At 52.4% G+C, this 12,601-nt stretch overlaps 6 protein-coding genes and 1 non-coding gene across 7 annotated transcripts; 1 reads left to right on the top strand and 6 right to left on the bottom strand.

Moving 5' to 3' along the window:
• Positions 1–617: 617 nt before the first annotated feature.
• QC761_504107 (uncharacterized protein) lies at positions 618–1,911 on the bottom strand. Its single transcript, XM_062879634.1, has 2 exons — positions 1,257–1,911; positions 618–1,186 (listed from the first exon to the last, which is right to left on the bottom strand). The coding sequence occupies exons 1-2, from the start codon at positions 1,753–1,755 to the stop codon at positions 684–686; spliced, it is 1,002 nt and encodes a 333-aa protein (XP_062730785.1). The 5' UTR covers positions 1,756–1,911; the 3' UTR covers positions 618–683.
• QC761_0077990 lies at positions 1,837–1,917 on the bottom strand. The gene has a single exon. It is a non-coding gene; the product is annotated as a tRNA-Ser (tRNA).
• A 64-nt stretch (positions 1,918–1,981) lies between these two features.
• On the bottom strand, positions 1,982–3,074 carry QC761_504105 (uncharacterized protein; the record flags this gene model as incomplete). Its single annotated transcript, XM_062879633.1, is given in 3 exon segments — positions 1,982–2,150; positions 2,164–2,502; positions 2,596–3,074. The coding sequence occupies 3 exon segments, from the start codon at positions 3,072–3,074 to the stop codon at positions 1,982–1,984; spliced, it is 987 nt and encodes a 328-aa protein (XP_062730784.1).
• Positions 3,075–4,091: 1,017 nt separating this feature from the next.
• On the top strand, positions 4,092–5,483 carry QC761_504100 (uncharacterized protein; the record flags this gene model as incomplete). Its single annotated transcript, XM_062879632.1, has 4 exons — positions 4,092–4,284; positions 4,353–4,822; positions 4,886–4,967; positions 5,021–5,483. The coding sequence occupies 4 exons, from the start codon at positions 4,092–4,094 to the stop codon at positions 5,095–5,097; spliced, it is 822 nt and encodes a 273-aa protein (XP_062730783.1). The 3' UTR covers positions 5,098–5,483.
• On the bottom strand, positions 5,339–6,726 carry QC761_0077960 (uncharacterized protein). Its single transcript, XM_062872810.1, has 3 exons — positions 6,186–6,726; positions 5,572–6,118; positions 5,339–5,518 (listed from the first exon to the last, which is right to left on the bottom strand). The coding sequence occupies exons 1-3, from the start codon at positions 6,606–6,608 to the stop codon at positions 5,493–5,495; spliced, it is 996 nt and encodes a 331-aa protein (XP_062730782.1). The 5' UTR covers positions 6,609–6,726; the 3' UTR covers positions 5,339–5,492.
• A 659-nt stretch (positions 6,727–7,385) lies between these two features.
• QC761_504080 (uncharacterized protein) lies at positions 7,386–8,330 on the bottom strand (the record flags this gene model as incomplete). Its single annotated transcript, XM_062879631.1, has 1 exon — positions 7,386–8,330. One exon carries the CDS (start codon positions 8,328–8,330, stop codon positions 7,386–7,388), a length of 945 nt encoding a protein of 314 aa, XP_062730781.1.
• Positions 8,331–9,521: 1,191 nt separating this feature from the next.
• QC761_504075 (uncharacterized protein) lies at positions 9,522–10,055 on the bottom strand (the record flags this gene model as incomplete). The annotated part of the gene is made up of 1 exon (XM_062879630.1): positions 9,522–10,055. One exon carries the CDS (start codon positions 10,053–10,055, stop codon positions 9,522–9,524), a length of 534 nt encoding a protein of 177 aa, XP_062730780.1.
• Between the last annotated feature and the right edge of the window lie 2,546 nt (positions 10,056–12,601).

The raw sequence follows: 12,601 nt of genomic DNA, 5'->3' as shown, positions 1-12,601 counted from the left end.
TCGGGCTCGGCGCCAGCAACAGCTTTTCTCCGTTGTGGCCTGTGCGCTCTTTCTTTGACTGTCGTCGCTCTCTGAAACTCGTCAAACATTCGAGCGGCACTGGTTTTCTTTGGGAATTAAGAAAAATATGATGTTTGAGAATTAAAATCTTAAGAACGAGGGAGTGGTTACCAAATGAATACTTAGGGAAATGCTGTTCACGAATGCTCGATGGACACATTCCTTCTCTCCGCAAACCAGTCCATTCTTTGGCGGGCTCAACATGAAGTATCAGTCCTGTCTACGATTTTTTGTACGCTCCTTGGCCAGGTAACTGCCTCGTAGTTACCTGGCTGCACAAGTCAAGATGGAACGACGGCTGCTTACTACAAGTTGCAGGGTTCGAAAGTTGATGTGATGAATTGTCTCTCGCGTCATAGCAGCATAGATTGCCTTTTGGACAGAGCTTCTGGGCACGGGTTGTGGGGACAATACTAGCAACGACATAAGACAGCATCTCACTACATACAAGAGATGTCAGAACACTGAATATTTGACTCTGGAACAAGAACGATCAAGTACACAAATCACAAAATCACACCCAGCGCCTACCACCCGCCCCAACAACCCAGCTCGTATACCAAAAACCACCAAATCAAAACCGGAACGCCCAATGCCAAAGACCCGACCCTCTTTGTTTCCCTTCAACCCCCTATCTTCACACTCCCTTGAACACAACCCCCACTCCAGAACCCCTCCACCCCCCTCACCTTGGGCGTTAACGGCGGCGAGGGCGGATTCGACCTCACCTCCACAACAGGAACCTCGCTCTCCGCCGTCACCACCCTCTCCACCCCACCCCCATCCCCCACCGTGACAAAGCTCCCTTCGCTCATCGGCCTCTCTTCCGACATGAATCGCAAGTCAGCCTCATCCAAATCATCCAGCAAAGCCGACATCCGCTTCGGTCTGGGAACAGGCAAGTTTCTCGGGAGAGAAGGCCGGCCAGCTGCCATGCGGCGGTACTGTTGCGTCAGGGCGGAAACAGAGCTAAGACGGACTTGTTCAGAGCAAAGATAAACTTCTCGAAGAGGGAGAGGTTGCGGTTGGTGGTGAGGGTCAAGGGAGGAACTGATTGTGTGGCAGAGGTGGTGTATCTTGGATTGGAGGAGGAAGAGGTTGGTGTGCAGGGTTTGGCAGGTTCGATCTGGATTGGGATGGATCAGATATTCTACCCTTACGCTGAAACAAACAAACAAACAAAAAAAGCCACGGACCGTCGCCGGCTGCAAACTCGGGACCGATGAGAGTAAAGCCGATTTGATAGGTAGACTGAATCCGGTAGCTGGACATGTCAAGAGAGGTGTCCACGGCGCATTTGATCGGGCGAACCCGGGCGGCGGCGGGGTGGAAGCGGTGGGTGCTGGTGCTTGTGTGGTGGCTGTTTGATGCTTGTTGCCTCTGTAGCCAAGTGTTGTAAAAGTCCAGGCCGGCTTCGAATGCAGAGGCGAGGCGCTCGACAAGGCCGCCCACCCTCGCCAGCTCGACCTCGTCAGCAGCATCAAGCGTGGGAGTGGTGGTGGTGGTAGTAGTAGTAGCTGCCAGGGCTTCTGACATGATTGCTATCAATTTGCATAAGAGGGGAAAGGACAGCCATCGGCATGGCAGACAAAGAATTTGAGCCACATGAGAGGGCTGGTCTCTTATCTCTCGAGCCGTTTCGCGGGTGCTGCTGCTGCAGGGCTTATCTCGATGTCCCCCAAGATAGGTAGCCATGCAGGAAGTGGAAGTGGCGTCGAATGGGGGAGCGCGACACGAATCTGGACTTAATTTCTGCCTGGGAAGGCATAATCGGAAGTCGCTTTGGCGGAGTGGTTAACGCGCGCCCCTGCTAAGGGCGTTCCCTCGGGAGCGTAGGTTCGAATCCTGCAGGCGACGATGTTTTTTGTGCCCCTCATCTTTCTTCCTTGTTTACTGGATAATGGTCCCACCCCCTCGGTTTTCACTTGGAAAGTGGCTTTGCCAGATCATATATAGCATCTCGTCGTACTCCAGGGGGTCCCAGTTGATGATCAATCAATCCCCTAACCACCCCAGAAACAATGGTTCCCGATAAGATCTGCCATGTCATTGAACTTCGGTAATGGATCAAGTTCGAGTCCCAACTCATCCTGTTCTTCTATCCATTTGTCGATGAGATAACGATAGCCGGCCTTCACTCGCTTGAATTGCACCCAGTACGTGAAAACCTCATACAAGGCTCTGTCCCAGTACTCGGGAAACATATTCCCGTCTATGACCTCTTGGTAAACATCCTCGTATGATTTCCCTCGCCCCCATGCCCACGTGTCCAGGAAATCGCGCTCTATTGTGAAGCCCTCGGCCGTTGTCAGAATCTGCCCGGGCGCTGGCAACCTCTCGACTCTCATCAACGACATGCGCAGCCAGTACAGATACTTTTGCCAGCATTCGGTAAGCAGCCTGGGCTTGTTCTCCATGTCTTCAGCGTGGCTTTCCAAGAAGCTGTGCACCAACTTTCTGCCTGAGCCAAAGACACCGTTGCCCCCCATCATCTCCACCATGATGATTGACCACAGCTCGTGCTTGCGACTAAACAGCTCGTGTCCGTATCTTGCCAGCTGAATGTGCGGCACATGGTCTTTATCGATATGTTCCTCCTTAGCGAAGCAAGACCATTCGCTGGCGAGCGGGTGGTGGTTCACGTCGATGTAGATCGGTTTCAGATCGGGGAGGGTGTTGTTGTGCTCTTCTTCCCTGGCGGTCAGGCCGACGCCTTCGAGGTCGTACCTGTAGATGAGCTCCAGCGGGAAGGGCTTGAGCGGCAGCATTGGGCTGTCCTCAAAGTTGAAGATTTCAGTGTGGTTTTCCTCCTGGTATCTGTCGAACCACCGCCGGCCAGCCTTTCGGTGTTGCTTGCTGCGGCCTACCGTGGCGAGGTCGCCCAGGTAGTGAAACTCCTGCTCTATGAACCCCTTGTAGTCTATCCCCCTCGCGCGGGAGTCGCGACCTCCGCGCGTTGAGATATTCCACCGGCTGGTCGGTCCATATATCTGCCTCCGGGAAGTCCACGTCATCGTGACCACCAAGCCTCCCTCCAGTAGTGGTCGCAAAAGAGGATGGTGGGTTTGACGATGCAGCAGGTGTGATGCTTGCATCCTGACAGCTCTGTCGCCAAGAGGGGGAATTTCCGAACCTCGGTCGTGATCTCGTCTCTCCAGGGAGCCTCGCGGTCCTTTCACTCGATCAGATGGAGGTGGCTCATCCTGAACCAAACGCGGCTTAGCTCGTCGTGGCCATTGGGCGTTGCGTCACAGGGTCCCTCCGAGGTGTACTCGGGATCTTGTGGATTCACGGGTTTGTGTATGATCGCGATGCTGTGGGCCGTGTAATCACCTCGTTCTGTCGGTGAGAAGGGCCTCGTGGACATCTAGGGTCGTACATCGCGCTCAGAATAGTGAACAATGCGTGTTCTACACATGTTTGCGAAGCCAGGTTTGCGATGATTTGCTATGTCTTTACTTTGGAACAGTATCTATTCGAAGTATCTGAGTCTCTACGCTTCTTTTTACTCGGGAGGGGAAATGCTGCTAGCAAGCATTCTTTTGTCTAGACTCTCGAGTGTTGTCCCTTGAAAAGGGAAACCACCCACGGCCTTACCTCTTCCGGCAGTCGAGCAATCTTTGCCTCTTCTTCACCTCCTGACACCAACCTTTGCTACCCTCAATTCAATATGCCCGTCTGGGGTGAAGCAACCTGCATTGTTTCAGAGAGAAAGTTGGCAGGTGGACAAGTGCCGAAACACTCTTTTACCAAGGGATCACAACGTCTGCACCCCAGATCAGAGGATGTCAAATGCCTGTTTTCCGATGGCTTGGCATCCACGCAAGGCATATCAACACATAGTAGTTTCACTATAGGAGTAATATACCCACTGGCTGTCGTGGTCTGGGGATGGCTTTTATCCGCCGTCTTTCTGTTTACCCGCTCGGCAGCGGCTCCGTCTCTTGACGCACGGTGACGATGGGCACGGGGGAAGACCCGATTCAGACTGGCGGGCGTGATATCCGAGTAGAGTGTTGACAGTGGGTGAAATGAAACATGACCTCGATTTTCTGCGTCTTAAAAGCTCTGGAGGGCGCTATTCCCCCAGAGGCCCTCTTGAAGCTCAAAATGTCCCATTGCGCGTAGTTCTTCCCTCAGCCTACAAGCTCAAGCCCGTCACTCCCAAGATGAAGCTCTCCACCACCCTCGCCGTCCTCACGGCCGCCGCCGCAGAGGCACACTGTACGAACTCCCTTTCTCATCATCCGCCTCCCCCCTCTTCAACCTTCAACCCAACTAACCTCCCCAAGACACCTTCCCAAGCATAGCCAACACCCCCGACTGGCAATACGTCCGCCAAACCTCCAACTACCAATCCAACGGCCCCGTCACAAACGTCAACTCCCCCGACATCCGCTGCTACCAGCTTCGCCCCGGCTCCGGTGCCCCTGGAACATACACTGTCGCCGCCGGTTCAACCCTGGCCTACAACGCCAAAGCGTCCATCTCCCACCCGGGCCCGATGGCAGTCTACATCGCCAAGGTTCCCGCCGGCCAAACAGCGGCGACCTGGGACGGGAGCGGTAAGGTCTGGAGTAAGATTTATCAAGACAGGCCGAATCTAGGGGGGAGCATGACTTGGCCTAGCAACGGGGCGAGGAGTATTAATGTGCCGATTCCGAGGTGTTTGCAGAATGGGGATTATTTGTTGAGGGCGGAGCATATTGCTCTGCACTCGGCGGGGAGCGCGGGCGGGGCGCAGTTTTATATCAGTTGTGCGGTGAGTTTTCTCTGTTTTCTTCGTGGGTAAGAGGAGGGGAGGGGAGACTGATGGTGATGGCAGCAAATTACTGTTACTGGCGGGTCTGGGACGTACAGCCCGAGGAACCAGGTGTCGTTCCCTGGGGCTTACAGCGCTACTGACCGTAAGTTGTTTTTTGATTGTCATGTGCGAGGGGCTGAAACTGATGATTGGTAGCCGGTATCATGATCAACATTTACTATCCTGTGCCCACGAGTTATACCCCTCCTGGTCCGGCGGTTGAGACCTGCTAGATTGATCGTTGTAGGTCAGGACAAGGGTCCAGGGGTCCAGGGGTTCAGGGGTTGAAGTGGGGGGGGGTGGGGTTTGGTGAGCAGATGTCTGGCTTGAGAGTGGTGTACATGTAAAGTTCATGCCGCAAATGCAAGGGTTCGTGGCTGTTATTACACTCAAATCCAGAACCGAGGGTGCGTTTCTTGAGTGTTGTGATTAATTTTTATCACCTTCATCGAGGACTCACGAGGATCAAAGTGGGCTGAAGGTTCCAGATATGAAATGATGCGTTCAAAAACGACAGTCTCGGTATAACCTAACAATCAAACATCAAACCGTGACGCAGAGGGCAAACACATCAGGCAGTAGCCTCGTCAGTCGAATACCCATCCCGCTCATCAGCCCCTCTCACTTCTTAACGACCAGGCAGCTTCACCATCCCTGCCACAACGTCAGCACTTTTCTCTCTCTCATTCACTCCAGGGAAAACTTACACCCATCCGTCTGTTCCACCACCGTCTCCTTGATGGCACACCTATTCGCCACCGCCATCTGCTGCTTCTGAATACTCCCACACCCATCATAAAAACACTCACTCTTGTCCATCGCCCTCTGCAGACTATCCCCCTTCCACCCAAACATATAATCCGCATGCGTCCCACCCCCCGTCCCCTCAAAGCTCCACACAAACGGGTTCTTCCCTCCCGACGGCCACATGCTATTAAATTTTGTAGTGTCCCACACCGTCTCAAACGCAACCTGCGGCATCCGGATCGGATGCGAAGAAGGGCACGGCCCCGCGTTGAGGAACCCGTCCCGGGTGACGGTGTTGTACATGTGGGACTGGTGGTCAGGCGAGTCGAGGTTTTTGCCGTCCCAGCAGGCGGGGAAGTGGTGGGTGGTGAAGATGCCTCCGCTGCAGGGGCCGGTGGGGAAGTCGTCGAGTTCGCGGCCGCGGTTTTGGCCTTGGAGGCATTGGTAGCGGAGGCCGACGCGGGGTTTGCCGGGCTCGGTCGGGGTGCCTACTGTCATGCGGAAGCCCTTGGGCGAGTAACATTCATTGTTAGTGCCTGAATCAGGCAGGTAATGAGGAAGGGCATCTCCTCACAGGGGGAAAAGAAGTAATCTTCTGCTTCCCCAGGTTATCTCTCGTGAGATCAAACTGGGTGTAGTACACCGTCAACCCTCCCTGCGCACCCTGGGATCCACCCAGCAGAGGCTGGACGGGGAGCACAGGCACGCGGTGGTACGACCCGTTGGTCGGGTGCTTGAAGTAGAGGTGGGCAGTCCAGTAGTTGGAAAAGTCCTCCGACATTTGGCAGGTCGTGCAGGTGGCTCGCTCGCCGACGTCGCCTTCCATGGTGGCGTTGAAGGCGTTGCCGCCGACGATGTGGTGGACGTGAGCGGAGGGGATGTTGCCCGGCTCGACGACGGGGTCGAGACGTTGGATGGTGAGGGTTGAGCATGGGAAGCGGAGGCCGGCCTGGACGGGCGCGATCAGACCCACGAGGGTTGCGGCGAGGGACTTCATTTTGGCTCACGCATGAAACGAGGAGCACAGTTTGCGGAGGAGCAGAGCAAAGAAACTTGCTGCTAGTGTCGCGTCCCCGAGGTACAGTTTTTATACTCTACCTACTCACCCACCGGCACTTCTGTAGGTCTGGCTTTTCACATATAAGCCCGCTGCCATCACCGCGATATTTACCAACGAGTGGTATCAAATCCACAAAGACAGCGTCGTCCTTGCTCCTCGAATCGGGTCAATTCCATACATTGCCCGGCTTCTTAACCGGTGTCGAGCTGGGGAATCAAGCTTTCTGTATGGACGGGCCCCCATCGGCTGCCGCATCTCAATATAGGGGCTGAATGGTCTATACTACTTCGGTCTATCATCAGGTCTCGGCATATCCAGCTTGTTGTATTCTGCCCCTTGGATTGGTTGTTGACATAGTGCCACGAGCCGGGTGCCGAAACTGGTGTGCAATTCTAGGCCGTTTGCCGCCCAAGCTTTCTTGAGGTTTTGGTCACTTCCCGTGGGGTGCGAATGAGGATGGGATATTCTTGGGTGTTGATCATCGGCCCGGCATGGTTACCTAGTTGGATTGATGCTGACTCTAGCTCCTGCCCATGGTTTAGCCGGGATAATACATCACTGGTGTATGTGAACGCAGAATAGGAATGATCGCCGTCGATATATGTATGATACTAGTTTTTGCTACCCTATGTACATTGAGCCTTTGATCCTACCAACCAGGTTCTTGCCTTGTCCACCTTCCAGCGATCCTCCACTTCCTCCCCTCCCGGTCACTCAAGAGAACTGAGAGAAGAACTCCCAAGTGTTCCTCGGCGCAAACGGCGTCGAAGACCCAGCATCGGTCTGGCTGGGGTTGTGATCACCACGGTGAATAACCCACGTAACAGGATACCCCTCCCTGCAGCCCTGATACACCGTCTTGACCGAGTTCTGTCCGTTGGGCTGCGGCTCAGGGTTGACGGGCGTGCACCCGTTGTTCTTCACAAACCTATCCCTCAGCTGCCTGCCGCCGGAAACGTTGAGGACCGAATCCGAAGTGCCGTGCTGACCGTAGAAAGCAACAGGGGAGTTTCCTCCGTTGCAGCCGCTCAACTGGCTACCGGAGATGACGGCGATAGCACGGATCATGGTAGGTCTGGCACAGGCGACAGCATAGGACATGGCGCCGCCGTAGCTGAACCCAGTGGAAAACCGCTGGGTGGTCTCCACGCAGAGATCGGCTTCGACTCTCTTGACGAGCTCATCGAAGAAGGTGACGTCCTCGCCGCCCTGGTTGGCCCAGCCGGCGTTGAGACCGTTGGGGACGACAAAGATGGCGGTGTTGTTGGCGAGAGCGTTGAGGCCGTAGTAAGGGAGGGCGCCGCCCTGGTTGATGTTCTCGCCGTTGACGATCTTTTGGGCGCTGCCGCCGAGCTGGTGCCAGGTGAAGATGAGCTTGTGGGCAAAGTTGTTGTCGTAGCGGTCGGGGATCTTCATGATGTACTGGCGTTGCTTGCCGTTGATGGTGATGGTGTACTGCTGGCTTCGGATGGTGTTGGCCTTGCCGCAGCCTGCGGACCGTTCGGCCATCACGGCGCCGAGCAAGCCCAGCACCAGGAGCGACAGGACTGTCAGGAGGTTGGATCGACGATGCATCTTGGGCTTTGGTAAAGAAGACGGTCGGATTGGGGGTTGATGGTGAATGGGTTGAGACGTCTTCTTCACCTTTCCCGTCCTCATGATGAGCTTTTATACTTGTCCCTCAACACTGATTTTTCCATCTCCTCCATCTGCCGTGCTCAGGTTGGAGCCGCTGTCAAGAAGAAACACACGAGTTTAATCTCTTGATATTTGCCTTGCGTGGTTGTTCTCCTCATCTCCTTCACAGAATGTCTTTGACAGGCGCGCTTGACGCCTCGCTCACCTTCGCTGCCCGTGGAGTTGAGTATGGAGGAGGAGGTTTGAGCTGGTGGTAGCTGGTAGGTTGGCCGGACAAGTCAGATGCGCACCAATCACCGTCGGCGGAGCCCAGCTGTCTGTTTAAATATCCAAATCCCTGGGAATTGGGCTTTGATCAGCCGGAAGAGGAGGATTTAACCGCCCGCCCTTCACGACATCAACCTTTTTTTCCATCAGCATCAAACACCATGGAGGGAATGCTTGGCACTGTTCTGTGGTCTTTCGACTGATCGGCTCGAGATGTGTTGGAAATACTTTGGATGTTTTGGGAGAGGCGCACGAATCACAAAGAGGCCAGGAGGGCGTCTTGTAGCACAGCATCGATATTGATGATCAGAGCCGCGTGTAAATGATTGATTGAGGCTCAACTTCCCCGCATATTTGACATTCTGTCCGGTATTTGATTTTATTTCCCGATCGGAGTCTGTTGTTCAAAGGTAACGTGCATATTTTCGGGCCTCGATGCCCTAGTGGGACGGTTCAGGGGCTCAGGGGTAGGCGCAGCTAGTCAGGGGCAAGGACGGCTCGAAGGCGAGGAAGGGGGGTTGGACTCGTAACAGATAGACTGGAGGCTTCTCCTTCTTCGAGCAAGTGATGAAGTTTGACATGGAACCTATTCGCCACAGTAGGTACCATAGCATACCTAGGAAATCATGTACCTGATAACAAAGAAAATGGCCTGGTATTGCTCATCTTCAGACATCTGTGCGAATACGAAAGCAAAGAAAGGGCTCACAAAAAACTCTGACTACATAAAAAAAAAGAAAGGGTTTATTATCACTGTTTTCAGTCAGCATAAGACCTTACCCGCATCCTAAACTCACCTGTTGATCAGACATCATTATTAAGACAAATGAAGTACAAGATAGTAAAACCTGGAGCACTCAACCACCTACAGAGACCCCAACGCTGTACATCATTCCCTCGCCTAACTTTACATACAGGGGATTTCCAAAGATCCATACCTCCCATTTACCTCTCATTAACATCATACCTCGGAAACTCCCCAAACGGATTCTCCCTCTCCCTCTCCTCCCTCACCCGATCAGCATGCGCCTCCCACCCGTACAGATCTTCCTCCGCCCCCCTATTCTCACTATTCGCAAAAGCAGGAATAGTAGGCGACCCCGGACCCTCACCATTCTCCTCAGGCCGCCAAGGCTGCATCCCCTCCGGAGAAGGGGACCTCGTGCCCTCCCCCTCAGACGTAGGCGGCGTGACTGTATCCCCCCTGCTCTTCCCACTAGACGAATCCTCACTAGCATAAGCCTCTTCCTGTTCGCGTAGCTGGTCAAGGACCGGGTCGTCAACTTCCCGGCCTTTTCCATTGGAGGGTGGCAGTCTGCTCGGGCCGGGGTCATCGCTGCGTTTCTTGACGACGGTGATGAATCCAGGTTGACGTGCGGAGCGAGCTGCCAAGCCGTTCACACCGTTGCTTGCCTCTTTGGGCATCGCGATAGCGTTGGTGAGGCCGATGATGGCGATGACGGCGATGGTGTACTTCATATTGAGAATTTGAGATCGTGGTTTGTTGGACAAGAGCTTGCCAGAAGTCTTGGTTTCGAAAGAAAAGCCGTATTAAGCACGAGGCGTAAAGGAATGTTGAAAGTGCGGTCTTGCCCGAAGCCGAAAGAAAAGGACAGTGAGGATTGGAGACCTTCCAGAAGTCGCCAGATATTGCTGTGAAGGAATGATGTGCTGATGATGGAGATAGGAGAACATTACTGCAGTCCAAACCGCCTCTTATGTAGACTCGGAGCATCCCAATCCAATCCCGTCCCGGACCATCGTAGGTTGGATCGGAGAGACACCGGAAGGTCCTCAGGAGGTCGAAACACGTTCAGCAGTAGACGCTGTGAGCCAAAATGCTGTGGCATCTTGGCAGTTCTTTTTGGAGTCGTTGTCGGGGCGCGGGGGCATTCCGCCTTCGGCGTGTAAGACTGTTGCGGCGGAGAACAAGAGTTGTGGTCAGCAGGAGGAGACAAGAAGGCGTCCAACTGCTAGCCATCTCACATAAGCCTGGCGAGGAACACTCAGTAATTGTGCAACATAATTTCCCAGAGCCCGGTGGAATTGTTACAAACCATAAAAAGTCTTGCAAACCAACGGTTACATTCGCACCAAACTGACTTCATGTCATACCAACAGGGATGTCGAGAATTCCGTTGCTATATGCCGTCTGCGACAGTGAAGATCGTAGGAGCAGTTAGATGCTGTGATATTGCGTGAGGCAAAGGGCATAGACTTCAAAGGAGAGTTGATGTGGTATTTAAATGTGTAGAGGGTGAGTAAGAATAGTTGGATACATTACCTCCCAGGGTAAGTAAGGAAAACAAGTATGAAAATAAGAAAAGTTGGCGAGAATTTGTCTACTCGCTGTAAAGCTCAAGCAACTTATTCACTCTTCACGTTCGAAGCTGAAGTTCATAGTGTAGAACTGATCGCTTTGAGTCTGTGTTGGTATGCTTTCGTGTGAACGTTGAAGAAGAAAGCGCAGAGACATGACAGAAGTCGATGTTTTTGGTTCAAAGCTTCGAATAATTTCACGATGACGGACTAAGGTCTAGGTGGTCAGCATGCCAAAGCCAGTTCCAGGCCGAAGTGGGTGCCCCTGATGAAAAATTGAAAGGGCCCGCTGTCGTGCGAACGAACGTTAATGTAGGTACGGAAAGGTATGAAAAAAACATGAGACTTCTGCTAGCGTCTGAATATAGTAGGGGAAGCATCACCGCGGGCAAGAATTCAGTATCAGATGAAGAAGGTAAGTTCGATGACATGGCGTCAGAAACAAAACTCTCCAAGCATGTCTTGCACAGGGCGGGGGCTGCAGAGATAAGTTAGATACCAGCAACCCGCGCCACTAAGCGCCCTTTGGTGATCTTGGCTTACAAAACGAATTACTACAAACAGCACCAGACAAGACACTGGGATGGTGGATGAGAGAGGTCAGGACTGTAAATTCATCCGAACTTCCCGATATCCAGGTAATACTAGGAACTCAACACAACTTGGTAGAAATATCACCTGAAGCACCAATACGTAGGGGTGAACGCGTTAAAATTTCTGCCCATCGTAGGAACATCACTAGTTCCAACGTGGCCGGTTGACCGGCCACGTTTTGAGACTCTGGAACTGCGACCCAGCCATATACCTACATGCCATCTTATTGCTTGGCATAGCATGACATTGCTTCTGGCGCATAGGTTGAGACTCAAGTCAAAAGCTGAAATCTTCCTACCATAGCGGGAGCTTACGGAACTCGGTTATAGTATTAGGGCCCGGGTACGGCCTAACCAAATAATATAATATCTTCTTTTAATATAGTATTAGGTACCTATCCCTAGCCCACAATACTAACCTATAATTAGCCGGTAGGCTTTAGGAAAATATTAAAAGGCCGTTCTATTAGGCTACTTATAAGAGAACAGTTTAGTAGATGGTACAATTGGAGTATTATAATACTAATAACATAGGATTCGAATTCGGGTATTTATAAATATAAGTACACTTGTTCAAAACAAAACATGTAAGCGATTTTTTAATTACATTACTTACTATAGCAATAGTAATAATATTCACATTTTTTTTTTCTTTTAATTAATATATAGGCCGTAAAATGTATAATCCGTAACTTTATATAAATAGTAGCCACCCAATACTATACTCGAGGAAGATATTAGATTATTTGGCAAGGCCGCACCCGGCGTAATGCCACAGCCTAGTTCCGTAGGCTCCCGCTTTAGTACCTCACTCGGAAGGTAGCCTCCAGGCTTAACGTCAACAAAGCTTTGGTATGTCAGGTAAACGTCCTTGCCGGCAAGAACTTCCGCTTCGTCGTATGATAACCAGCCATTACCAACCTAGTATTCAAGGTTTATGGTGACTGTATATGACAAGGAACTAAAGGAGGTACCAGGTACCCACCATTTCGTCTCCTCAAAGGTCGATTAACTCCAGGTAAGTATACTACCAAAGGAATGGAACTTGATTCAGCTTGTAAGTCTAGGATATAACCCCTCACAACTGAAACCCGTGCGTCAAAACACTAATCC

The sequence above is a fragment of the Podospora bellae-mahoneyi genome, chromosome 5 (assembly GCF_035222275.1).
Source record: "Podospora bellae-mahoneyi strain CBS 112042 chromosome 5, whole genome shotgun sequence".
Lineage (NCBI taxonomy): Eukaryota > Fungi > Ascomycota > Sordariomycetes > Sordariales > Podosporaceae > Podospora > Podospora bellae-mahoneyi.
This window is presented reverse-complemented; position numbering and strand designations above follow the sequence as displayed.